Source organism: Cephus cinctus, unplaced genomic scaffold, assembly GCF_000341935.2.
Source record: "Cephus cinctus unplaced genomic scaffold, Ccin1 Ccin1_scaffold0596, whole genome shotgun sequence".
NCBI lineage: Eukaryota > Metazoa > Arthropoda > Insecta > Hymenoptera > Cephidae > Cephus > Cephus cinctus.
In genome coordinates, this window is record NW_014333242.1 from 509041 (window position 1) to 535638 (window position 26598).

Below are 26598 nucleotides of genomic sequence, written 5' to 3' on the forward strand. Positions count from 1 at the left end.
ATCCTTTTCAGTTTAAAAATGCAGATATAAACAAGTCTATATACACGATCACACGATCAATTAAAGTATAAGTATCAGGATATAATTTCGAGAAATTTTTAATCACACTTAGATATAGATATCATGCCGATCTCGCGTTTCCATCCCTGGCGGCGTGCACGCATCGTTCCAAGCAATCCTGTAGCGTCATAGTGATACGCTGTTATAGTTGACAAAGAGATGAAAAGAAAAAAAAAGTTTAACAAATTAAAGATCAATAATGTCACGGGGTCTTATTAATCATTCCCTTGATAATTGGGAACGCTGCGTGCACCGGTCCGGGTCATTGCGAATCGTTACCTACATGTCTTCTCCAATTAGACAATGATTTAATGGATTTCTCTTGTTATCTTTTCTTTCTTGTTCTCGATAAGCGCGACTCGTGAAACGAGAATATGACTGATAAAAGAAAAGCCGTTCAATAATTAATAAACCGTCTTTACTGACCTCATTCGAGGAGTCTTCGAGATTAAGGAATTTATCTTATTGTTTATCATTATATCGTCTCGTATTCGCCGACAAGACACTCAACAACAGTATTACAATCCCAAAGGTCGAAGAGTCCTTTAATGACTATTTTAATTAGCGTGACGAATACCAATGACTTGTTCCACAAGGAATCGTCATTAGGACATATAAATTTTATAGACGAATTGCTCTCGACAATTAAGCACGCGCGCATTTGTATAGTGCACGCAAGAGAAGGGGCTTAAATTTCAGGATCGCGTGGCTCCTTCTTTTTTCTTCTTCACTTTCTTATATATATATGTGTGCCAACTCTTATCATTTTGGGACCAAATTGCCATCTGGCACGATGGGCCGCACGATCGTGGACATCAAAGTTTTCTTTATCCCTATCCTTCGACGGTATCCCTTTACTTCAACAACTTTGTTCTCCTTTTTTTCATACGTCTCGTACTCCTCTTTTTTGGTATCTTCACTTTCTTTCATCGTTTTTCTTCTTTTTACAAGTTCGTTAGTATATCCTTAATCTACTCGTCGACTCAAGTATCAAAGAGATACTCGGCTGGGGTCGTATAGATTGATCATCCCTTACTCTCGTCTAGTTGTAACTCTAGGTGACTCGCAAGGGACTTTGTCCGAACAAGATAAATTAATTGAATTAATAATTCTTTGGTTACTTATACGAATTATATCGTGGTTACGCAATAATATAAGACCTTTCTGTCTGTCCTGCGAATTAAAACGGAAACATCGAGAACCCGCCGGCCGTATTAAATTGATAGAGATGAAATTCGAAAATCATAATAATCGACCTCGTCAAAATTATTAGTACAGTATACAGAGGACGCACGCCGGGTATCTCTCAATCGATAATCCACGACCTACATTAATATATTATTCTTTTTCATTTTACGTCTCTCAATGTCTCCGGGAAACTCGTAAAGCCATCTAGAAAAGTGATTCACCAGTTTCCCAAAGACGTCCAAACGCCTTATACACATTACTTAAGCTTCCTTCTAAAGGGGATATTAAAAGGTCAGCAGGCAATGGATTATCTATCAGATAATAGAGATAACCAATTATTACAATGCAAGGCGATCAAGCATCGAATTAGAGCGTATACAATATACAGAGATCCTGTTTTAACGAAGAAACAAAAGGAATAAGCGCATAACGACACAGATAAAACTTTATAACGTGGAAACAACATCGATAACGATTAATAATAATGAATGGAAATTAAAAGATTAAAGATTATGTCGAAGCGATTGATAGACGCCTCAAAGGCTATCCACAATTATCTCCTTAGAGTTTTAAAATGGCGTTTACCTCTTACGATTAATCGTTCGCCGCTTAATATTATAATTTGCATCTCCGATGTGCTCCTTTCTTTCCCTGGAAGATATTTCGGAAAGAAAGAGAAAGAGAGACACGGATGCGGTCTCCCGCGCGAAAAAAAAGAGGACATTCGATTACGACGCGGATGTGAACTTGTGAACATTTTTTTTTCAGTGACATCTTTTTCACGGTGCCCAATGGACAGCCATTTGGACGCACATAGATTTTGTTTCTACGAATATAATGACTAATATAATAATTGAAACGGAAAAAGTCATTAACGTATATTGGACGTTAATGAATCATCGTTAGTTCCATCACACTCATTCTCTCTTTTAGCTCATTTCGTATAACCTTTCTTTAACATTGTCAAGATAAATTTTGACATAACTATGTGTCACTTTTCTTTCGAAAGTGAATTCGGAAAAAAGTCAGCCCCGTCTACAATGATGAGTACTTATTACAATAAGAATTATCTCACGATATTTATCGAGAAAAATTACTACGCGGGGGCCGCCATAATATATGGCACGCGGTTCTAGAAGAGGAATTTCACAGAGACATAAAAACAGTATTGAGAAAACTGTTTACAACAGCATCATCGACCATTGTCTTTTCTACTACCTTTTCTTTCTTTCTTTCTTTCTCCTTACGTCAATCCTAAATACGCTTTGCCAAACAAGAACAATTCTCTAGGTCATTTCGCACTGTACGATCTCAGATTGTCAGACGGACACGATTAAGAGGTAGCCACAAATCTCATGTATCATCAACTATTTCCATCCATCTTAAATACTTAATAAACTACATATGTCTTGTTCCTACATATCCTTGTTCTATTTAAATATTCGGTTTGACTGACTTCTTTCTCGTGTCCGAGGGACTTGACATTTGATTAACGTGAGCACGAAGGTACGCGAGGTACACAAACGGGGTATATCTGGTAAATATATTGGATAACAAATTATCTAGCATTTGGTAATTTCTCAGTGATAAACAGCCAACTTATGCTATCGCTATTGGGACACATCAGAGATCTATACCTCAGGAACCAATATACTGAAGAACATCAGTGTACGGAATTCCAGTTGAATAGATCGCTGATTTGTCATTAATCGCTTAACTGGTTACCGTATTTCTTGCGTTTGTTTAAAAACCTTGTAAAAATGGAAAAACCTTCGTTACTTATTTCTGGTTATTCATTTTTTTTTCTCTTCGCATTTCGTTTATTTCCGTTTAACTACAGTCTTGAGCAATTGCGAGAGTCGGAACGCGTTTTCAATTTTGAATGATAAAAAAAAAGTACAAACAATTAGATACCCATCGTTTTACCTCTCGAATTCAAACCGACTTACGCGATGAAACCCCTGAATACAATGCGAGACGTTATAGATGTCCCTGAGACACGGATACTATTTATATTATTATTTCGAATTGAATGATTGCTATTACGTGTTAATGAATTAATGATTTCATGATACTCGATGATTATATCTATGTTCGTTTATGACAAGGATGAATGACCTGTGATATACCTCTCGCGGCGTGATATTACTCGAATCTAGAGAGAGGTCTGAGAGAACTGTTGTTTTTTTTCCAATTAACGGGGGAAAGAAAATAAATCTGATACGATTTACGTTATTACAGTTGGCGCCTGGCGTCCGGTATGCTCTTGGAGTTTACTCAACACCAGGGCGACGTTCACCAAGGGTTTCAACACTTCCTGAGCATCCTTGTCGAAGGTCGACGGATCTGACTCGTAGCTATCCACGTAGAGACGAATTGTGGCACCTGAAGAACCCGTTCCAGAGAGTCGAAAGATCACCCTAGAACCATCCTCGAAGAGGATCCTTAGACCCTGGAACATAGATATACAGATCCAAAAATTAGGACGATGTTCATAATAAGATACAGGCTATGTAATTGTGAAGCTGGGTAATATTTACTTGTTTGGTAGTCACACTTTCATCGACGGGATCCTTGTAAGAATAATTATCAGCTTCCTTGACAATGTAAACCTTATTCTCGTAGGTCAGTTTTGTCCCCACGAAGTCTTTCTGTTCAATCTTAGTTTCTACTTCGGCCATGACTTTATTGGCCGCTTCGGAATCACAATTCTCATAATCATATCTGATAGAAAGAACAAATAAAATCAGTCAATCTCTGAAAATGTCAGATATACTGACGGCATAGAGATTCTCGAAATACCTGGTGAAAAAGTTTCTACCATACGTGGTCCAGTGATCCTTGAGGATATCCTCAATGGACTTTCCAAGTTTGGCTATCACACTGAGCCAGGCGAGGGAAGCCCAGATACCGTCCTTTTCACGAATGTGATCAGAACCTGTACCAAAGCTTTCCTCCCCACAGAGAGAGAGTCTTCCAGCATCCATAAGATTACCAAAATATTTCCAGCCAGTGGGTACTTCAAAGAACTCAACACCACTTTTGGCTGCTACCCTATCGACAGCAGCACCGGTAGGCATAGACCTGGCATAACCTTTGACACCAGTACGTTGGAAATAGGGTATGGCTTCTAGATTGGCAGCCAGAACAGCTAAAGAGTCCGAAGGTGTTACGAAGAAAGCTTTTTCTCCTATAATCTAAATATTTTTAATCTTTTAAAGTGATTCTGAATATTTTATAATAATATGCTTACCATGTTCCTGTCGCCGTCGCCGTCGAAAGCTGCCCCAAAGTCGTATGGACCATTCTTAACAGCGTTCACAAGGTCAGCGGCGTACGTGAGATTTGGATCTGGATGGAGACCTCCAAAGTCTTCTAAAGGAGTTGCATTCACCAGGCTGCTACTTGCCACGCCAAGTTCTTCGCCAAAGATTTTTTTGACGTACGGTCCGGTAACTATAAGCATTCATATAGAACAATATATTTCACGTATAAATTTCAGACGTTAAAAAATATTTTACAAACCTCCATTAAGAGAATTGATAAGGACTTGAAAGGGGGCTCGATCTGCGCTTCCCTGAAGAAGATTTTTAATGGCTGAAAAATCAAATATCTCCTTCATAAGCTCCACGTAATCCTGAACAGAGTCAATGACTTCGATGGTGAAGTCCTTGCCATCCACCTGGAGGGTGGTCTTCTGGATCTTATCAATATCTACCACGAGTTCTGGTACGATTTTATAATTCTTGAGTACCCTAGTGATCTCATATATCTCGTTAGTAACATTGTCAGGCGCAGGACCACCGTTGTCGCAATTGAATTTTATACCAAAATCGGCGTCTGGACCGCCAGGATTATGCGAGGCTGTCAGCACAATTCCACCTAGAGTTTTGTACTTCCGTATTATAGCTGACACTGCAGGAGTCGAAAGAATTCCATTCTGTCCAATTATTAGCTTGTCCACCTAATCCAACAAAATAAATATCCAGTAAGATGATGGACATGTTAAAATGATTTTTAGCAATAAAATTTAACTAGCTACTATGAAGAAATTTTCTTTCTATATCAACACATTCTTTATAGAAGGGGTCTTACCACTGACGCGACTGATAAAGAAGCACTATCACGAAAGGTCATGTCTTTTCTATGTAAGTAATAATTGCATAAATAGTAATCATTCAAGAAGCAAAGTATTATAGTAATTTGAAAAAAAAATAAATATATTGCTTTCACTTGTTACTTTTGTTTTTTAAGTATTGTTTACTGGCACAACATGCTAACTAATAAACAGATAACACAATCAATGATGAAATTGTAAATACTACTAATGACATGTGAAACTTTACACATATAATCTAAGCCCTAGTTACATGTTATTATTAAAATTTATAATAAAGATGACTTGTAAAAATGTAATGTCTTCTTCAAGTACGCTCTAAACAACCTAATTCTAAAAGAAGTTTAGTGAATTATAAAAACACTATAAATAAAACACTCCTTAACTCGTTTCTATATATATGAATATATACATATATGTATAAATTTAATCTAGATCAAGCATCGAAAATCAGTAAATTCGAGTCACGTTCCTTAAATGACACCAAAGATCCACTATTAACAATAGTAGGAGAGTACAGAAGGTATTCAAAATTTATGAAAATATTAAGAATCATAATCCTCAAAAACACTACATATAATTAAAATTATGTTTACCAATTATACTCAGAAATGACCGCTTACCCCATTAGCTGCGACAATTTTAATGATTTTATTGACGGCTTCCTTTCCATAATACCGGCCATCACCGCCAACGACAAGAGTGCTACCTTTAAGACGATCAGCAGTAGCCTGAAGAATAGCCTGGACGAAATTCTCAGTGTAGTGTTCTTGCTGGAAGACTTTAACGGCCTTTCTAAGGCCAGAGGTGCCAGGTTTCTGACCCTCGTAGATTTTCGTTTCGACGACAATGCTCTTCAGGGCACCTGACATTCTCGTAGGCTGTTTAAATCAGTACAGTGATCGATATACGAAAGGTGCCGGCTTAATTGAAGGTTAAATTTAGTGTTAGCAAAAAAATACTCCTACACAACCTACAGCCGCGAACCTCGCTAGCAGACTGAATTCTATCTGCCAATGACACACAAGGGCATCTGGACGCCATCTTGTCAGTTGAAAATTCTATACACCATTCAAAAAACATTTTACCGCCTTGTACTCTATTTTACTGTCCATATAGATCATTTTTCAGCTAGGGTCGAACGGTTGGTAAAACAGATCCAATGATTCATCGCACAGTGCGGTAAATGCAATTTTCAATTTAATTTTCATACAAAAAACACGAATACGAATAATGAAGGTAAATTTTTTGGTAAATTATAGATCTGTGAAACAATGTTAAGTTTTTTTTTTCAATGAAAAAATATAATAGTAATCTTAATTCGAATGTTTCTTATCTAAACCCAACGGTCTATAAGACAAATATGGAGAATAATTATTTTTAGTTCTTTCAACATTATATCAGAGAATATTCTGCTAATCAAATTTGACTAGTATTATAAGAGAGTTGAAGGATTTTCGAAGTCTCATAGAACTCTGTAAATTGTTTTTGGGTTACCGCAACTTATAATAACATATCTGTCAAGTCAATTAAGGTTGAAAGAGTAACGCACCACCATATCATTAATGACGTATATTCTGAAATATAGGTCAATTCGAATGAACTCATTAAAGAAAATTGTAAAATACCACAGGAAATATTAGTTTCTAGACATTGATAGTAATTTATGTTTACGCATATTTAATACAGCATTGAACTGTCAAGTAAAATAATGTAATCCAGAATAAAAAAAAATAAAATTCTCTTTCTCTTCTTGTGAACTTGTAACAGATAGAACTATTCCAATTTTTGTATATCGACAGGAGGTATGTAGGTCAAATTTGATAAGGAAATGCAAAAAAAATATATCCGCGAGTAATCACAGTATCTTACGAAATTGTTCGGCAAAAAAGACATGCAAAAAAGTTTCATTTATAGATAAGTTTTTCGAAATAGCATTAACATGACGACACTGTTTGATTATATTTTTCGTTGATTTCTATGATCTTACATACCTAAAAGTATTCTGAATATTATTCATGTTTCTAGGTCGATCCTCTATATCATTTTTATAATAAGCAAAAAAACAACGGACAAAGCACGTGAATATAAAGGTTCCTAGAAGTAACTTTCGTAGACAGAAAAAGGAATAAGAAGGGAAGAACGTACGAGAGAGCTGATAATATAAAGTGAAAAATCTGGAGGGGGCAAATTACGTCAAGGATGACTGATATAAGTTTCAACACTGAGAATATAGTCACATGTTCCTCTTCGATTTAACTTTCAGTACCGCACGAGTCTCTCAGTGTAAGACACAGATTTTACCCTAAAATCTTAAGAAACGTCTGTTCTGACAGAGTGAAGCTTAAATACGTAAATAGGAAAATTTGCCTAGAAAGACAGTGGCAGTTAAGTCTTCTACAAGCACTATGTCAGGACCCGAGTACAGGATACCAGTGAGATCAGAGAAAACCATAGGAGTCTCTCTCTAGGAAGACAATTTATCTCGAACTAACAGATAGACATTGCTCATTTATTCAATATAGCCTAAGTCGACTCAGGAGTTCACCCTGACTTCCTTTAGTGTGGCCTTTCGTATAGAAAGTAGCATGTGATCTGCTGAGTTTGTACGTAAAATTAAATCGACGAATGACAAAGCTGTGTATGAACGTTGTAGAGTAACGAAGTACTAGGAGGATCGTCTTCATGAACAAATGAAGCCTAGAACACTGCACCAAATTAAATTCGTAGACGTAGGTGGTGGATTCTTACCTCGAACCGGTACGCCAATCACAGAGAGGGAAAGTTCCGCAACAGACCTGGGTAAGAAATGTCAATATAAGAGAGATGATTGGAGCGACACAACGTCCTCTGAAGCTCTAATTATTTTCAAATGAATATTTTCAATTACAGGAACTGAATACAGACAGAAAATGTACGATAGAAAACCGCATAGACATGCCTGGAGTATCGGCGAGATGTCTCCTGAGCAGGATAGCGGCTCCGAGAGTGCTCCATTACTATCATCCGGCTCGCACACTAGTATTGGTCCTGTTATGTTTCCAGATTCAGAAACAAGCGACCTGGACTCTAGTCCCACTGGTGAATCGTCCAGGTAGACAAGAAATCAGAAGTCAGTCCCGAACTGGCTATAAACATAAATTTAAGTTTAACAATATTTTATACATGTAATATAGATATGGAAGTGTAGGAGCAGCCAGTTTTAACTCAGTGGTGACAGTAATTCCTAAAAGACTGCCACCCCTGATCCAAGACAAAACTTTAGTTATGTCAACACCTGTGATTGTCCCATCACCCTTACCCTATGAACGCGAAGGGTGCTATGAGATTCATAATACTGATTTGGTAAGTCCAAAAGAATTGAGTTTTTTAAATGATTCTTCTCTAATATGTCTTACTCCATTGAATACTGAATGGTAGATTTAATTATTGCGAGGATTCCATATCTATATATGACAAACAGTGAACTTAGAAACGACCACTGATAAGAGTCCAGTAAACAGAACCTCCTAAAATCTTATTCACCTCTGATAGTCAGTTAAGTCCTGACCTTGACCAGAGACCTCCTCTATCTGCACTATTTGAGCTTGCGCTATTTTTTATATAGTACGTCTATAGTACTATTGAATTGATAAAGCAATTTTACTTTTCATTTATATAAAAGAAAAAATGACTTTGTATAGGATATTGTCTAAGCCGTTTTTATGTTTTGATTGATTTCTGATGAGACTTGTTTTGTCACTTTTGGTTTTGGATAAACATATGAGATTTATTGTTAACTTGTATCTTCATTCAGCTTCTTAGAGATGGGAGATTTATACCTGATCAGGATTGTCCTGTCAAGGATTTGACTGGGAATTATTATGCAGGAACATTTTCCATGATGCAGAATGCTAATCCACTGCAATACAAGGACCTGATACCAAAACAAAGTTCTCTAGTGACCATGTAAGTAGTTTATTTGTGTACCTAATGTACAAACCATAAGTCTCTTAGTTTAGTAATTGTGAAATAGGAAACTTCTCCATAAAGTCAATACAATTTCCCTCAAATGACCTTTGGCTTGGTTCGATATTTAAGCATTTCCCAATGACAGATAAAATAGTGGAAATTCTGCAAGAATTTTCTGCTACACCAAATGATTCACATAAGAGTGGAACTCTGTAGGAACACCAGTAGTAGCTTGAGTGCAATGATATAACAAGAAGAGTGACTTTACAAATTTATGTTCTTTACTCCAATTATAATAAGGAAGATACAATGGCACACTCAAGCAATGATTTACCTCGTGTTAAGATATAAATGTGATTTTCTATTTTAAGAAACAAAGAGTTTGATAGCATGTTATTTATGTTTATCTTTAATGCTCTGAAACGGATGATGGCTAAATCAACAGAACTTGCATCAGAATTTCTTTCTGAATTTTTTTCAATCTACATCATCCAGTGGATTCATGTTCAGGCAATATGTACAATATTATATTACAAAGCAAAATGCAATATCATAGATACAATTACCAGGAATTAAAATAATATAATACAATACAAAACATATTACCTTTCATGTTTTGTCAAGTAATACTGGAGGATACACAGTTTCTTGTTACTCCTCCGATCCTATTACTCTCTGAAAGAATATAAAAAGAACTTATTGACAACAAAATATGAGAGAGAGAAACAAGCTCAGAAACTAATACGATATAAAAATTATCTCAAACTTCTACGTTGTGCTGAGACTTTCCTAAGAAAACATTGGTCAGTAGATTATTAGATTGGTGAAGCAATATATTCACAAACCGAATTTTATAATGAATAAAACTCTTTTAACAAGATATAAAAGTGACGTATATTTACAATAAATTTCTTACACAGTACAGTCCACAATGAAGGAATAAATTCTTGTATATTATCCCGTATACTAGGCGTTATATAGGACCAAATCCCACAACCCCATGCAACCCCAACAAGGGGGTGCAGTAGACTGTTCGCTTTAGTTTTTAACGCATGGTCGTGCACCCCAGGGCCGAGTAGACTAGAGTACGATAAATATGGAAAATATATAGAAGCCACGGGCGGTGACGGGCGACTCCTCACACTATAAATGCAAGGTTAGAGTCAAATAGTGAAGACTCTAGTCGAAGGGTGGCGCTCCGTCTGTTGCCCGGGCAACAGACTGGCCCAGGTCAACGTCCTTAGCTTGGGTAACTACCCGGCAAAGGCCACTCGGCCGACAGGACTTATTTCTCAACCAATGAGAATCCTTCTCCTGATGTAATCTCTGCTCACATTGGTCAATGAACAACTTCATAACTGAAAATATTCTTGGGGCTTGTCTCGCCTCTTATAACATACAGTAATATTCAAGCTATGGGCTTGATTCATATAGCGATTCATAGGTGATTCTCGAGGGTTCAATAAGGGTTCGTGAGAAATTTCTCGAGTTCTTCGATCTCGAGGTTACGCCAGGTCACGGCTACGGGCAGACAGTCCGTGACCTGGCGTAACCTCGGGATCGAAGAACTCGAGAAACTGTCTCACAAACCCTTATTGAACCCTCGAGAATCACCTATGAATTCTTATCAATCAAATTCATGGGTTGAACATTATATGTATGCCTAGAATAATTAATGACATTTCATTCACTTTGATTGACATGGGTATTAATAACGAATAAGAAATTAATATGCTTTCAAATTTTTTTTAGCATATTTCAATATATTTATATTTAATTAAATTGATAAAGTAGAAGCTTGAAAATTGAAGCTGGGGAAGTTACATCGTAGGGAGTCCTTATCGTTAACGACCAGAAGATGCTAGTCGTTTTTATCATAGTGAATGAAATGTATACATAGAATAAGAAATCCAATTTCTTTGTAACATAGAAATTTTATTTATCATAGATTCTCAATATGGAACACTATTCTGGGATCATCGCTTCTCACAATGCCCTGGGGAATTGCTATGGCAGGATTAATTCCTGGTATAGTTCTAATACTTGCTATGGGTGGTCTCTGTCTTTACACAGCATATAGGTTGCTTCAGGTTCACAGGTATCATGGTAAGGATACATCATAGATGTTCTCTTCAAGAGAAAAGCTCCATTCTTTGTTCGTGAGATATACTTTTGATTTAACTTTAGGTGGTGATGACAGAATCGAAGTGACAGAATTGAGTCGTATCTTCCTTGGGCCTTATGCAGAATATATTGCTAAGATATTTAGTATTATGGTATTATTAGGCGCCAATATTGCTTATTGGATTTTCATGTCAAATTTTCTTTACAATTCTGTCAATTTTCTCTATGGTGAGTTTAACTTTTCTATAAGCTGGTATTTAATTTTATATAATTATGCTTGCCATTTATGTTTTCAGATAATATTGCAGGACTTCCTATAGTGCCACATACTGTAAATAACTCTGTCCCTCCAGAAAGTAAGGTTTATTATGTTTTTATACATATTTTCATATCAGTCTTATATATAATATTTTGTTCTTTTTTCTGGCAGTTCTCTGTCCCAAGCTGGATGTCCACAACGTCAGCAACACAGAGATCGTAGTCGACAGATCATATGACAATTTGGGCCCAATTTGGGACCTTTATAGAACCGTGCCAATTTTTCTGGCACTGCTAATATTCCCATTATTGAACTTCAACAGTACTACTTTTTTCACGAAATTTAATTCTCTTGGTAATGCATTAAGTTTTCCATTGATATGTAAAAGCCTCACCACACATACAGTTATGCGATGCACAATTAAATTCATTTATCTAATTATCGCAATTTCATCCCCAGGCACAGCATCAATCATATACTTGATTGTATTTGTGGTAGTAAAATCAGCTTCCTGGGGAATCAACCTAGATAAAACCTTCTGGAAAACAAACTGGCAATTGCGATCAACATTTCCAGCCTTATCAGGCATGCTGGCCTTATCATTCTTCATTCACAACATAATAATTACAATAATGCAGAGTAATCATGATCAACGTAAGAACGTAAGTAATGGAATGACAGATAAAAGTTAGTAATTAGTACCATGCGCAATTAAAGTAAACGATTAATAAAATTTATATGAATTCTAGGGCAGAGATTTAACTATAGCTTACATACTGGTAACCTTGACATACGTATTAGTGGGAGTTATATTTTATATTTCATTTCCACTAGCAAAATCCTGTATTGAGGATGTAAGTATACCTAACAGATCACAGAAAATATAGCTAGAATCTAATGTATCAAATGTCTCTTTAATTTCTTATAGAATTTATTAAATAATTTCCAAAAGTGGGATGGACTAACAGTTGGTGCCAGAATGGTACTACTCTTCCAACTCTTCACAGTCTATCCTCTTATCGCGTATATGCTACGCATTCAATTATTATCCTCAATATTCAAGAGGTCAGATTACGCCAGAGGATACGTGCTGATTGTGAATTTTCTAATTGTCTGCATATGCGTGTTATTCGCTGCTCTGATGCCCCACGTTGGCACAATCATAAGATACACAGGCGCCATCAGTGGACTTATTTATGTTTTTACTTTGCCAAGTTTACTTCACTTGAGCTCCATGTACAAGCAAGGACGCTCATCTATCCTGTCAACGGTATTCCACTTAGCAATTCCTATCGTTGGTGGATCGAATCTTATTGGCCAGTTCTTTGTGAAAGACAGCTGACGAGGAAGGAATTTCTTTTTGGTAAATTCTCACACTACTAAAATGCATTAATTACATAGTTATTACCTAACGATAAGATAGTTTTAAATGTATATATATAGAACGTTCTTGTATCACATTTTATTTAGAGTATATCACTTTCTCGTGTACATAAGTACAATAAAGTTCATAATGACTCACTGTGGATTTTCCAATTATTGTTATTTTATGTTTAATATTCTATTACCTTGATAACATTAGAGGAGTCTTGTATACCCATACAGTGTCTACACCATGACCTATCGTATTCAATGGCTTTACATTAGGTAGCGGGAATCGACAAGCTACTATGGTACAGTTACTTCGTAGCTCTCTGATGAATTTTTCTTCGACATCATTCATCTATAGAGATATCAGTTAGAATTAGTATGTTTTTAAGAGAGTAACATTAACTTTGGAATTAGCAGTACCATTTGTTCAACACCAAATATAACGACATTGTCATACTTGTTTACATTGAATTTCCATAGATCCTTTCTATAGAAAGATGTTTTTGAAGATATACCCTGACTAACCGCTTGAAATCTTGAGTATAGTACTAGCCAAGGGTTTAGTTCTATACCATCTGCCCTGAAACCAGCTTTTGCCAAAGCAAAAACCTTCAATCATAAAATATCATCAGTAATCTTAATTACATTATGAAATTACAATTATACAGCTTAATCCTTACTATTCGACCATCTCCACTACCCAAATCAATTGATGATCCAGATTGGCTTTTCAGTGCATGTAAAACATTATCAACCTGTTGTGTTGTGGCTGGAACATAAGGCAAGCATATCCTACGCAACGCAGGACTTACAAATGGAATGCATATTACACTAAGAGCCACAGCAACACCTCCTGTAAGGAATAGGCATGTCATAATTTTACTAGTAGTTATGTAATGCTGGAACGATTTATAACTAATAAGTTTGGAGAAAACAATAAATTCAGCTAATAATATTTTGTAATAGTAGACAGAAACATTAAGAGGCTGAAATAAACAATGATAAAATAAACGAAATACAGTTTACCATCTGCTACTTGCCAGTTATTCCAACAAGAATTAATCCAACTTTTGATGAATTCTTAGTTACATCAGACTTCTGGTCAGTTTGTAAGAAAGAAGATTCCATTTTTATGAATGTATCCCAATCATACGTTATGCTAATAATGAAGTATATTAATTATAAGACAAGTATTAATAGTACTTTGCGATACAAGTGCGAGAAAGCGAACTTTATAGGCAGGCGGTGAAGTTGGTCCCATGAGCCGCACACGAGTAACACAACGGCACGAGCCGAAGGCGAGTGCTGTTTGTTTTACGAGTGCGGCGAGTGTGACAAACTTCACGAACTGCGTATAATGTTCGCTTTATTGTACCAGTATCGCATAATATTTTCTGTAACGAATGCATGAAAAACGCTCATTTTTGTGCCTCCATAGTAACTGACACATTTCTTCATTGGAGAAGGCAACAATAAGAAGAGCAAAGAAGGCTTCAAAAGTGAATGCATTTCATGACACCGCACGAGAACAAAGTTTACTTTATGGAACATCTGAACACCCTGGACTTCCACGTCCGCCATCTAGATACAGGAAACTACGGAGAAGAACACTTGGACATACTGTATCTCTAAAAACTGTCACCTAAAATACGAGGAACTATGTTGAAGCACACATATCCATACACCCAATCACACGCGCTCCACATGAAAGCCTTAATCAGAGATGAGAAGGTTAGGTTAGGTTAATCTAATCTACCTAACCTAACCTACTCATCTCAGGTTAATCTAATCTACCTAACCTAACCTACTCATCTCTGATTAAGGCTTTCATGTGGAGCGCGTGTGTATGGGTGTATGTATATGTGTGCTTCAACATATCTTCTCGTATTTTAGGTGACAGTTTTTAGAGATACAGTATGTCCAGGTGTTCTTCTCCGTAGTTTCCTGTATCTAGATGGCGGACGTGGAAGTCCAGGGTGTTCAGATGTTCCACTCCGTAGTTTCTTGTATCTAGATACTGGATGTGGAAGTCCAGGTTGTCCAGGTGTTCCGCTCCGTAGTTTCCTGTATCTAGGTGTCGGATGTGGAAGTTCAGGGTTTCCAGGTGTTCCGCTCCGTAGTTTCTTGCATTTAGGTGTTAGATGTGGAAGTCCAGGGTGTCCAGGTATTCCGCTGCGTAGTTTCTTTTATCTAGGTGTCGGACGTAGAAGTCCAGAAAAGTGTGCAACGAGCGACGCTTTGGCGCTTCGCTCGAACTATAGTATCCTCTCTGTTGTTCGCACGGCCTGAGGTACGTAAATAACCCAGCACACTCTCCTCTCTTAAGTTTACCACACGGCTTCCACAAGCTGGACACCATTAACGACTCTTATATGCATCGAAGATTAAATTTTCTTTAAAAATTTGTATACAGGGTGTCTTTATTGAAGCTTTCCTACATGTTCTATTTCGTATGTTGCACGTGGGTGATTGTGTAGGTGCAGGGCACACTTATTGCATGAGATGTTCGATGTTGCCACCATTTTCAGCAAAACACAGCTCCAGCCGGCGTCGGAAGTTTCGAATAACAGACCGAAGAACTACAGGTGAAATGTTTGCAATCGCATCTCTGATGCGTCGTTGCAGATCTGCTGACTGGAGTTGTATTCAAGCTTCAATAAAGATAAGCATATTTTGTTCCATTTTCCTGTGATATTTCTTAGATAATCGATGAAAAAATCATAAAATAGGATATGGTTGAATTTGTCTCGATGAGACGAACAACTTGTGGGGGTTCAAAAATGTTGTTGCCATTTAAAAAAACTGGATTTATGCTTGCACCATAGAAACATAAATAGTAGGAGCAGAAATTCTGTTTGCACTGACTTTCCCCCTTTGTACCCTACAACTTTCGCCTAACACAATTTGCTGTCTCGCTCTTCCTTAAACAGATATTTAACCGTCCTGTTTCAAATGGGACACCCTGTATATCTTTATGCATTTCTAAAAAAAAAGGGACTTACAAATTAAATTTATATACCATTAAACATTTTCGATAACGCAATATATTTTTGTGATTAGCGACATCATAATGCTTTTACATTATATATCTGTGAAAACAGATTTTAGTGCTTAGAGCTTCTATGTCCCGTTGAGTAACAAAAACTTGCGATTTCCCCCCAAAAAAACACTTACGTGTAAAAAACTACGCCAAGTACAGGAGTGCTCTGCATTCCTCTAATAAAAAGTATTGATATCAGATTATTGACGCCAAGTACATAAGTACAATAATAGTACAATAATAAGTACATGTGATCATATATCAGATCATATAATAGACAAACATGTAGTGATTTCTGTACTTGGCCTCAATAATCTGATATCAATACTTTTTATTAGAGGAATGCACAGCACTCCTGTACTTGGCGTAGTTTTTACATGTAAGTGTTTTTAGGGAGATACCGTTTGACTATTATTAATGCTCCGATCGCTTACAGAAGTTACTTTTGCTGCGTTCGATCGTATCAAGTCGAGCTCATTGACGCTTTTTTCATCGAGGTAGGGCAATATGAGCATGACCATCTAAGCGTCATCTAAGCGTGCTAATCCATAAACGAACATCGTTGCGCAAAAGTTATCCAACTTTTTTATAACATTTGACGAGTATGAAACTGTATTATTACTGCAGACAAGCAAGTGAAAGTATTACTTATGAAGTAATCATACATTATTAAATATTATTATATAATATTAATTACAAATTATTAAGTAATCAAAGCATCTTCCAAGTATTCAAAAGAATAATTATTTAATTTTGATCTCGGTAAAGCAACCAAATATGGAAAGAGACTCATGAACGTATCATAATCATCATCACTATCACTATCATCATAGATTACGTCAAATAAGTGTTCTATTATTTGAAAACAAGATACAGCTTGATTTACATCCGTCATGCTAGCTTCATCCGTCATAACGGCAAAACAAACGATCTATCGGATCTATCTAAGCCTGAGCGGAAGCACACGTAATCCAACTTGAACAAGTATACACAGTACTCATAAGTGTGAGTGCTGAAAGCGTGTAAGCGCCTAAGTCGAACGCACCCAAAATATTGCCTCTAATCAGAAGACTACTGACTACCAAGCTTTTTGATTGGATTGCCAATCACCACGCAGCGTCCATCAGGCGATTGATCCACCTCTAAAAACTTCAACTTGTACCTGAACAGTTTGTGTACCTGGCACTCAGCCCTCTATAGGGGCATACAATTACAAGGAACAAGAAGAAGAGTTGTTATTTAAAGATACTTTAATAAAGTAAAAAATGAATTCTGGAGCAATTAGAGGAAATCGAGAACAATTAATTCATTAAGAAAACCATATGAAAATCTGTTGGGTTATTTGGAATCTTGTATATGCTTATTTATTGGAGGATGCAGCCATCAAAAAAGAAAGGAAGGTTATTTGGAATAGGAATAAACAAAAATATGTTAACCTTTAAGTAGGGAAACATAAGAAGCATTTAAGGAGCAATTTTTTAGGCATTATAAACATATAAATTTTTATTTTTCCGCGCTAACTTCCTGACGGTTAAGAGGCGCCGTGTAGAATTGATATGCGAGAATCATCTGATAGTTAAATAGGTAACTGCATCTATGTGTTACCATCAGAGATACAAACAATCAGTTATCATTTGTCTTACATTACTCTGTGCAATAGAAGCTACTGCGTTAGTGTATAGCAGTCTACAGTGGTGCATAGAGCTGAATCTGCTTCGAGGTTTTTGTCGCGGCAACAGGAACTGTCATGTTCGTTCATATAAAAATACTGTGAAATTATAATAGATGGAAAATATATCTAGTACTCCAAGAGTTTCCAGCGATCCTTCCACAAAAGGTTTTGACCTTTCTGCTGGACAGAAATGGATTTATCCTATGAATTATCCTCTGCGAGAATATCAATATAACATCACTAAGACAGCACTTTTCAATAATACTTTAGTATGCCTTCCAACAGGTAATTAAAATTAAAATAGATTTATAAGTAATCGTTATTAATTATGTTACCATTCTTATATGGCTAGGTCTTGGAAAAACATTTATCGCTGCTGTGGTAATGTTTAATTTTTGGAGATGGTTTCCACAGGGAAAAGTTGTGTTTATGGCTCCGACTAAACCACTTGTAGCTCAGCAGATTCATGCTTGTCACGATATTATGGGAATTCCTAGTGAAGAAACTGTGGAAGTTACTGGTATGATAATAGTTAATAGATATTTATGGATGATATACAGAATATATTCCAATATATAAAAATTGAAAGAATATAATATAAGAGATTATTATATTTATTACAAGTAATTTCATGGTTTTATTATAGGTGCTACTATGAATGCAAAACAGCGACGAGATATATGGCGCAAAAAACGAGTTATATTTGCAACACCACAAATTTTTCATAATGATCTTAAGAACAATATCATAGATGTACATTCGATAAAATGTGTCGTGATAGACGAAGCACACAGAGCTTCAAAGAAGCATTCGTATTGCGAGGTAATTTCATTCTCATTAATGCATAGTACTTTTGCAACTATAATTTTTTATTACTTTTAGGGTATCCATTTGTTGAGCGAACAAAATACAAATTTTAGAATACTGGCTTTGTCTGCGACCCCAGGTGGACGGGTAGATGATGTTCTTAAGGTATGGAAAAATCTAATGTTGTTTTGGATTGCAAAACTAAATGTATGTTTTGCAATTTTACAGGTTATTAAAAATTTGCACATATCGAGTTTGGAAATGAGAGATGATTTTTCACCAGATATTACCCCATACATTAATAACAGAAAAATAGATATCATTCCAATACAACTGAGTAAAGAATTGAAAGCATTCGAGGACAGATATGTCTTTATTATGGATCGGCATGTTAAAATCCTAATTCAGCGAGGTGTCATACGAGGCAACACTGGTGATATTTCCAAAGGAATGGTAAACACATCTTCATTACTATTTGCATAGTTACAACTTAATACTAATTTGTATAACTAAATATCATTCTTCTTCCAGATATATAAGATATCCCAAGAATTTAAAACTAGAACTAATAAATCTGGCGATCACGATTTTTTGGCTAAAACCCTAACTATTTTGATGACCATGTATCATGCATATCACCTCCTTAAAAATCATGGATTGCGGGCCTTTAAGAATTTTTATCAAAGTACGTACTTCTAAAATTTCTCTCAATATCTAGTTTTCTTCTTTTCTGTAGTATAATGATCTTAACAACCAACATTCAATTTTAAAACTCTTCATTGATTTTCATTGCAGACCATTCAGATAAATATTGGATGAAAAAAGAGATGGAACTGCAATCGCTGTTGGAGGATGTTGATAAATATCTTGGTCCATTTCCTGACATAGATTCCATATTGTCAGACGATGGAGTTCCGCAAGTCCGCATCTTTATCAGTTTATCTTTATTATTCAAAAACATAAAATAAAATACTTTAACACTTAAATCGACAGATTCCGGACAATCTTGTTTATGGGCATAGCAAGTTCCATAAGCTTAAAGAAATCCTAGAAGAACACTTTCGTTCTTTTGAAAGCAATAACAAAGAAACCAGAGCCATTGTGTTCGTAGAGGTTTGTTGTATTTTGTATACGGAGTGTTTGAGGCGATATAAAGTTAATTGTTCTAATTGTAACAGTACAGAGACATAGTTAACGAGGTCTATGTGATGCTCCTGCAATCACATCCACTTTTGCGACCTCAAAAATTTATGGGTCAGGCTAGCCAACGTCAAAAGGAACAACTTCGAGCTCTGAATGATTTTAGAAACAATAAAGTCAATGTTCTCGTTTCAACATGCGTAGGTTTGTATAGTATTAAAATAATGAAAATGGAGGTTTTAGTTTGACAAAAGATTATTATTCCAGGAGAAGAAGGGTTGGACGTTGGTGAAGTCGACCTGATCGTTTGCTTTGATATTATGCAGAATAATCCAACACGATTAGTTCAAAGAATGGGGCGTACTGGTCGCCGCAGGGATGGACACATTATTATTCTAGTTACCGAAGGAAAAGAGTATCTGGTATATGACAGGCGATTGAATAAAACAATCTAATCAGAAAAAAAGAGACAAAATATTGTGTTATCTTATCTTTTCTAGACTCTGCAACAAGCCATGAAAAAAAAAGATTCCTTAAACAAACAGATTTTAGAATCTAGCAATATTACCTCATGGTTCTATGAGGATAATCCACGCATGATACCACCGGAATGCAATCCGGAATGTTACAAGATGCATATTGCAGTTCTTCCGAAGACTTCAGGCGGCAAGAAAGGTCGTAAAAAGAAATTTAATGAAAAAGAGGAAGTTAAAGGAAAAAAGAAAATGCCAAATAACGAAGATACTATTACGGCAATTGATGATGAAATACGTAAGTTCATATTTCATCACTAATACTCATCCACATTTGTCTATAAAAATAAGAAATTTCAACCGTAGATGGTCATTCATGTATTATAGTTAATTCATTCTTGGTTTTTATAGCTTGTAAAAGTTCAACCAGCAAACAAGGATCACAATCTACAATAATGACGTACTTTAAAAATGCAAAATTACCTCAGACAAAGCCAACAGATAAAAATGAAAATAATATTTTGGCCATGTTTAAAAACTCTTCCCGGGCAGAGTCCACTACGGGTATCAAACCAGAGAATGTAAAATTGCTGACTTCCGATGCCAAAATAATCGACTTCTTGACAATGTGCGCAATGCGGGAATCTGAAATTGAAAATTCTGTGTGTACTCGGAAAGTCATCGATTCCAGATACATCCCATCTTATCCCGTGGAAGACGCGAAGAGATTTTTAAACGGGCCTGCGTTAGATTCAAACATTTTGAATTGTCTCACGGAGCTCAATGAACAATCTTCATGCGTGTCACCTGAGAGAGAGGAAGTCTTTGAAAATGATTTCGAGGATGACGCGGATCAAAATTTTAATCCTTTGGAATTTCTACCAGAGGACAATGAAGTGAACGTTAAAGATTACATTCCAGAAACATCAAAGTATGACGATGGTTACATATCAGAAGTAGTGATGGATAATGATGGTTACATTGAGGAGGTATCGAAATTTGAAGCAGTGATGGACGATTCAAGTTCGAGTTCGATAAATTCGAATAATGAAAATAAACACAAAAGCAATATTTTACTAGAAAAGTCACATTTTGAAGCATTGCTCAGTGAATCTTCTAGCGCGTCTTCTATCATTACCGATAATGAATATGAAAAGACAATGAAAATGAATGCTGATTCTATACAGGATCGACTCAACGTCGATTGCAATAATCATGATACGACAATAAATATGAAGTTTGGTGATGTATCAAAATCTCCAAAAATCAATAGCGACGAGTTTGAAATGGCGAGAGACGTTGAGTCTGATCATAGTCAAGGTTTTGGATTATTCGAACGTGTTTTGGATGATTCGTCAGAAGAAAGTGAAAATCAACCATTGCCAGTCACAGAGAATTCAACGTTTAAAAAATCTCAAGAATGTATACACAATATTAATGAAAATTCAATATTTAAAGGGTCCATTATTGGAGATTCTATAAGCAATCATGATGAAAATTCAAATGACATGTTCGAGAGTATGGACGAGGATTTTGACATTGATGAAATTCCTGATGAGAATGCATGGATCAGTAAGGAAACGTCGAAGGCGATTGGTATTAAAGATTCCAAAAATTTAAATAGCTTCTCCAGTTTTGATGGATTTAAAAATGATATCAAGCTTGAGAATGATACTATTGGAGGAAGGGAAGAGGGTATTGATAGTTTTAGATTTGAAAACTCCACGTTATCAATAACTAAGTCATTGAATCAGACAATAAAAACCCAATCAGAAAATGATGGAAAATATTCAAATTTAAGTACACATAATAATGAAAAGTTAGCAATACCTAATAATAGTGCTTCTAGTGAGAATTTGCAGGAAAACAAAATGATAAAGGACTTCAAACAAGTATCGAATACGACTGTAGATGATGACATCAATAGAATTGAAATATTAGACTCCGATGAAGATATATTCAATGATCTCACGATCATAGAAGATAACATAAATAATTGTAATATCATTTCACCAATTGGCACTAATCAGCGCACAAATGAAAATGACGTTTTTCCTCCAATTTCAAGCTTAAAAAATAGTTTAAATGAAACCAAGAAAAATTCTGAAGCTACGATTGGAATTGTTCAGCTTGATTCGTCACAGGAGAATTCCAAATCAAGTCCTGAGATAGCTAATAAAATTGAAGTTTCAAGTACAATTAAAACGAGAGCGGAGATGTTTGATTTAACACTTGAAGGCAAAGAAGAATTAAATGTTTCAAATTTTAATTGGGACGATGACTTCGTAATTCCTCAAAATCCCATCACAGATGTCAAGCAATTCCAAAAGACAACGAGTACTCCTCAACCACCAAAAATTTCCAGCTTTAAAATGAGACTAGATAAGCTTAAAAGGCATACGGAACCAAATAAATCAAATATCGATAAGACTAGTAGCTCAAAGATTAATGACCCAAAAATGTGCACAAAAGTAAGTTTAGATAGATATTTCATAACACCCAGAAAAAAGTTATCAAATATTTTCAAACACAAATCAGCTCAGCCATCCTGCAGTTGGCAGAAACCATCTGAAGAATCTAGTCACAAATATGACTTCAATATTTCCAATGAAGATCTGGAAAAAGTAGAAGAGTTAGAAAGTAGTTATTTCGGGAACGATAATAATTCAAGATCCCCAATATCTAAGTCGGTCTTGAACAACAAACTAAACCTAACAAAGCCACAGCAGGAGTCACCACTGAGACAAACTCAAAGGAAAGAATTCCGTTTGAAGCAACACGAAGTAAACAAATTCTTCTTGTCTACAAAAGTCGAGAGTGATGATAACGAGGACATTACGCCTTGGAAAGTTTCAAATATTAAACAAGTCAAAACAATAAATGACCAAACAGCTAGGAAACATAAAAGTCACAAAAAGAAGAACATGGCTGGTAGAGTTAAAAATGAATTTCTGGATAATGAAGTGGAAGTGTCCTCGGAGGGTGAATGTACTTCTGAAGGGACTTCTGGTGAGGATGGAGATCTTTCTGGCTTTGTTAGTTACACACAAGATGTTAAGAATCCTCACGATATGCAAGCACATTATTTAGAATCCATTAGGAGTCCTGTTAAACTCCCTGGAGGATTTTGCTTTAGGAAACCTAAGACTCCTGTTGCCGATATGAATATTTATTCGCAGACTGTTGAAGATGACTCCTATCTTTATGTAAGTAATTACCGTTAATTTAATTATTGTATCACACAGGCTCCCTAAATAATCTACATATCCATTTAAAATAATTAACAGGATTCTTTCTGCGTGAGAGAAAATGACCTCACCGACAATGGTTCTACTGAATATTCCATATTGGAAGATGTAGAAAAGAAATTAAGTAGCAGGAAACGAAAAAGAAAGGGATCGAGTGATTCTCGTGGAAACACAAAGAGAATTATAAATAGAAAAATGGAAGACGGTACGAGTAGTGAAGATGAAACCGAACTATTACGCAAAGAGACTCTAGATCAATCATTCATGATCAGGACGAAGAATAGATAAGGAATAAGAAAAATTTCTGTCAAGTTATTTACAATGAAACTAATAATATTAATACATTATTCATGTCTTCGATGAACTACTAAATCAATAGAATGTGATACTCAGTGCCTATTTACAATTTTTGTATGTATTAAATATATGTGTGTTTTTATGTAAATAGAAATTCAATGCTCAACGATAGCATCAGATTATGTGCTAATAAGATTTCCAAATAATAGGAGTATACATGTAGTATAAGAATGTAAAATAAATATCTTGTATTTGATACATTCCTCATCTTCTTTATCCAACAAAAAATTATTGTGTATTGTAACTTTTTTCTTTTTTTTTAATGTACTGTAACTTATTGTGATGTTAGATATGTCAAATTCTGAAATTTCAAATGGCAACGGAATAAGGATTCATAAAGTCACCAATGCAAAAGCAATTAAGGTACACTTGAAGATACTGAAAAGTACCAAGGATACCTGAAAAGGAAAAGTACCTGTAAAAGAAACGTAAAGAGTAATAAGAAAACAGTGGCCAAACTCCTTGTGGGATTTTTGGAATTTCTCAAAAATGTATGTCCATTACCGGGGATCTCCAGGGCTTCGCGTAATTATATGCCGTGACTAACATTGTTTTTCAACAATTATAATAAGTATTATAGAAGATTACCTATAATTTTTTTAATTTCCCTAACCAATTAGCTTTCGAATAGTCTGAATAATGATTTGCATTACTGGAATAGGCGCTGTGACGTCATAAGAATTCAAGAATAATTTTGACTTGGTACACTTTCACGTAACGGTAGAGATATTCATGCGAAGTTTCACCAATTTGAAATTATTGACCGAGTCTTATCTTTAGGCCGCCTCAAAATTATACGAATAATCTTTTCGGCTTTTACATGCACTTATTTTCCCTCGGATAGTTAAAGCATAATCCTACAATTTTAACATTCCAACCATTATCGCGAAAATTATTTTGTCATACCGGAAGACACGGTAAAAAGGATCGGAATTCTCCAAGAGGAAGTAGTCACATTTTTATCTACCGATAATAAATGATAGTTTTTAAAATAGTCAGCAACATCACTATTTGTTGGTATCTTTAAGAAATACTACACATTCCTGAAACCAATTTTTTTTAGGTAAAGATAATATATAATATACCAAGCAACACATATTATCCAAAAGTTTACAGAGGTTGTGTTTTAGACATCTCAAAGATGATTTTAGGATTTATGTGCTGTCTGGGTCTACGGAGGGTATTAAATATTGATAAAAGATTACATGCAGAAGGATCTACCTGGTCAGTAATCCCAGCAAAAATACTTTTAGTACTTTTTCTTGTACAATTTGTACAAATTTTATCAGATTTAAGAAATTCTCAATACAGCCTTGGGCCGCGACAATATTCACTCAAAAATCCTTATCTACCTCGGTACCAGTTACAGGCTACGTATTGCAGACAGGTATGCAGGCAAAATATCCATGGCTAATGCACAGGCGGGGGTAGAACCGTTAAGGGTGGAAAGCGAGACATATATAAAGGTAGAATGGTGAAAAATTAACACAACAGTCGACAATATTTCACCAAGCTGGAAACTGGCCCTTTGAAAGATCCTCATTTCGTAGGAAGCTTCGAACTAGTCAGGTAAGAGATATAATACATCAAATAAAACCATTTGTCAATAGTAAATCTAGCAGAGAAAGTGGATTAAGGATTTTATATTGATCGAACAATATTAACTCATATAAACTAATTTTTCTTAATATTAATTGCAGCTAGAACATAAAATGAATCAATTAGTGCTGATATTAGCCTTAACTGGTGTGGTGCTTGGTGGAACAATTGTTCAACCATCCGAAAATTTGAAACAACAGAAACGCGAAGTGGCAGTAACATCGGCTACTTCTGGTGGAAACCAGTTACAGTCATCCCAATATTATTATCCTACATATCCTGAATATACTGAGCCAGGATATGCAGTTCAATCTGGATACGAAGGATACCTGGTGCCAGCAGTCCCGACGAAGGATTCACAAAGCAGCAGATGGACTTCGGTTATAATGTCGAACTTGATCCCTATTTCCAGGTTCGCCCTGAGTTATGGGACCCGTGCTGGTTACTATATTCTTAATTTATTATTGCTGCTCCTTGTCGGCGGTGCGTTCACCACGTCCATCTGCACCTTCACACCCTTCTGTACTATCACTTTCTTAGGACTAGGACTCAGTAAGAATGAGGTATGTATAATTATTGAGAATAATTATTAGATTGAATTTTCTTGGTTTATTCTCAATTTTGCTTTATAACTTTTGATTTGATATTGTTACCAGGTTAGGGAACAGGTCAAGGAATTGGCTAGGAATTATATTACACCTGAGAGGGTCAGTTTGGCTACCTCCATGGTAAAAAGGGCTATTGACAAATATGCTGCTCTTCAGAGAACTCAGGATACCGAGGATGAGAAAAAAGAAGAAAAGAAGGATACTTCCACTGAAAAGGAATAGTAATTAATTTTCATTACGGTGGTTCCTTGAATATGCAAATAGACTAAACATTATTTTACAATCGATGAGGTTAGATTTTAGAGAACAAAGAAACATTTTTATTTAAGTACACCGCTAATTTATATCTTTTCATCTGTGCCATTTTATCGTTTAATTATTAACATTGTATTTTTGTTCACGCTAAGATATAAAAATAAAGATCAACTAATAGTGTTATAATATTTATACATTTTAATTCTCTTTTATCAAATTACCAATCCCTTATTGTAGTAATATTTATTCTAAGCTCCACTCTTCGAAAGGACATTCTCTAAAGGTCCCCGTTATTCACATCAAACACTCGGCCCTGGTTAACGTTCTCC

The 26598-nt window shown here is 35.7% G+C and overlaps 5 protein-coding genes across 8 annotated transcripts; 3 read left to right on the forward strand and 2 right to left on the reverse strand.

The window, feature by feature from the left end:
* Positions 1-957: 957 nt before the first annotated feature.
* Positions 958-8398, reverse strand: LOC107268941 (phosphoglucomutase). Of its 2 annotated transcripts, XM_015742238.2 has the most exons (8): positions 8307-8398; positions 8117-8163; positions 5989-6246; positions 4774-5212; positions 4502-4704; positions 4051-4445; positions 3789-3972; positions 958-3700 (listed from the first exon to the last, which is right to left on the reverse strand). In XM_015742238.2, the coding sequence occupies exons 3-8, from the start codon at positions 6235-6237 to the stop codon at positions 3476-3478; spliced, it is 1695 nt and encodes a 564-aa protein (XP_015597724.1). In that variant the 5' UTR covers positions 6238-6246; positions 8117-8163; positions 8307-8398; the 3' UTR covers positions 958-3475. The 2 variants fall into 2 exon arrangements, with proteins under 2 accessions (XP_015597724.1, XP_024941983.1); XM_025086215.1 differs by lacking the exons at positions 8117-8163; positions 8307-8398 and adding an exon at positions 7360-7489.
* On the forward strand, positions 7613-13936 carry LOC107268940 (sodium-coupled neutral amino acid transporter 9). 2 transcript variants are annotated; one of them, XM_025086214.1, is made up of 12 exons: positions 7613-8167; positions 8258-8459; positions 8542-8710; positions 9162-9313; positions 11265-11422; positions 11504-11668; positions 11737-11796; positions 11871-12053; positions 12159-12361; positions 12449-12553; positions 12628-13062; positions 13805-13936. In XM_025086214.1, the coding sequence occupies exons 1-11, from the start codon at positions 8059-8061 to the stop codon at positions 13039-13041; spliced, it is 1920 nt and encodes a 639-aa protein (XP_024941982.1). In that variant the 5' UTR covers positions 7613-8058; the 3' UTR covers positions 13042-13062; positions 13805-13936. The 2 variants fall into 2 exon arrangements, with proteins under 2 accessions (XP_024941982.1, XP_024941981.1); XM_025086213.1 differs by lacking the exon at positions 13805-13936 and having other exon boundaries at positions 7614-8167; positions 12628-13221.
* LOC107268946 (protein FAM173B) lies at positions 13147-14599 on the reverse strand. Its single transcript, XM_015742244.2, has 5 exons — positions 14446-14599; positions 14111-14229; positions 13751-13923; positions 13491-13679; positions 13147-13422 (listed from the first exon to the last, which is right to left on the reverse strand). The coding sequence occupies exons 1-5, from the start codon at positions 14577-14579 to the stop codon at positions 13264-13266; spliced, it is 774 nt and encodes a 257-aa protein (XP_015597730.2). The 5' UTR covers positions 14580-14599; the 3' UTR covers positions 13147-13263.
* Positions 14600-17768: 3169 nt separating this feature from the next.
* LOC107268958 (Fanconi anemia group M protein) lies at positions 17769-24005 on the forward strand. 2 transcript variants are annotated; one of them, XM_015742285.2, is made up of 13 exons: positions 17769-18067; positions 18135-18302; positions 18429-18604; positions 18665-18754; positions 18818-19042; positions 19121-19274; positions 19385-19509; positions 19583-19702; positions 19768-19933; positions 19997-20151; positions 20230-20500; positions 20614-23408; positions 23490-24005. In XM_015742285.2, exons 1-13 carry the CDS (start codon positions 17896-17898, stop codon positions 23736-23738), a joined length of 4866 nt encoding a protein of 1621 aa, XP_015597771.1. In that variant the 5' UTR covers positions 17769-17895; the 3' UTR covers positions 23739-24005. The 2 variants fall into 2 exon arrangements, with proteins under 2 accessions (XP_015597771.1, XP_024941918.1); XM_025086150.1 differs by having other exon boundaries at positions 17769-17947.
* A 905-nt stretch (positions 24006-24910) lies between these two features.
* On the forward strand, positions 24911-26349 carry LOC107268918. Its single transcript, XM_015742181.2, has 4 exons — positions 24911-25031; positions 25171-25376; positions 25508-25969; positions 26063-26349. Exons 3-4 carry the CDS (start codon positions 25520-25522, stop codon positions 26234-26236), a joined length of 624 nt encoding a protein of 207 aa, XP_015597667.1. The 5' UTR covers positions 24911-25031; positions 25171-25376; positions 25508-25519; the 3' UTR covers positions 26237-26349.
* The last annotated feature ends 249 nt before the right edge of the window (positions 26350-26598 follow it).

Bases quoted from the DNA above. Each gene is read 5' to 3' on its own strand.
- LOC107268941 (XM_015742238.2), bottom strand. From the start codon at position 6,237: ATGTCAGGTGCCCTGAAGAGCATTGTCGTCGAAACGAAAATCTACGAG. The intron at 4,705-4,773 runs GTTTGTAAAATA...GAATGCTTATAG, and splicing joins TATCAATTCTCTTAATGGAG to TTACCGGACCGTACGTCAAA. The intron at 4,446-4,501 runs GTAAGCATATTA...AAAAATATTTAG, and splicing joins GCGACGGCGACAGGAACATG to ATTATAGGAGAAAAAGCTTT.
- LOC107268940 (XM_025086214.1), top strand. From the start codon at position 8,059: ATGAAGCCTAGAACACTGCACCAAATTAAATTCGTAGACGTAGGTGGT. The intron at 8,711-9,161 runs GTAAGTCCAAAA...ATCTTCATTCAG, and splicing joins AGATTCATAATACTGATTTG to CTTCTTAGAGATGGGAGATT. The intron at 11,669-11,736 runs GTGAGTTTAACT...TTATGTTTTCAG, and splicing joins TTCTGTCAATTTTCTCTATG to ATAATATTGCAGGACTTCCT.
- LOC107268946 (XM_015742244.2), bottom strand. From the start codon at position 14,579: ATGCATTCACTTTTGAAGCCTTCTTTGCTCTTCTTATTGTTGCCTTCT. The intron at 14,230-14,445 runs GTACAATAAAGC...CTTCATTATTAG, and splicing joins GAAAATATTATGCGATACTG to CATAACGTATGATTGGGATA. The intron at 13,680-13,750 runs GTAAGGATTAAG...TTATGATTGAAG, and splicing joins GTAGTGGAGATGGTCGAATA to GTTTTTGCTTTGGCAAAAGC.
- LOC107268958 (XM_015742285.2), top strand. From the start codon at position 17,896: ATGGAAAATATATCTAGTACTCCAAGAGTTTCCAGCGATCCTTCCACA. The intron at 19,510-19,582 runs GTCCGCATCTTT...TTAAATCGACAG, and splicing joins CAGACGATGGAGTTCCGCAA to ATTCCGGACAATCTTGTTTA. The intron at 20,501-20,613 runs GTAAGTTCATAT...TGGTTTTTATAG, and splicing joins GGCAATTGATGATGAAATAC to CTTGTAAAAGTTCAACCAGC.
- LOC107268918 (XM_015742181.2), top strand. From the start codon at position 25,520: ATGAATCAATTAGTGCTGATATTAGCCTTAACTGGTGTGGTGCTTGGT. The intron at 25,970-26,062 runs GTATGTATAATT...TATTGTTACCAG, and splicing joins TAGGACTCAGTAAGAATGAG to GTTAGGGAACAGGTCAAGGA.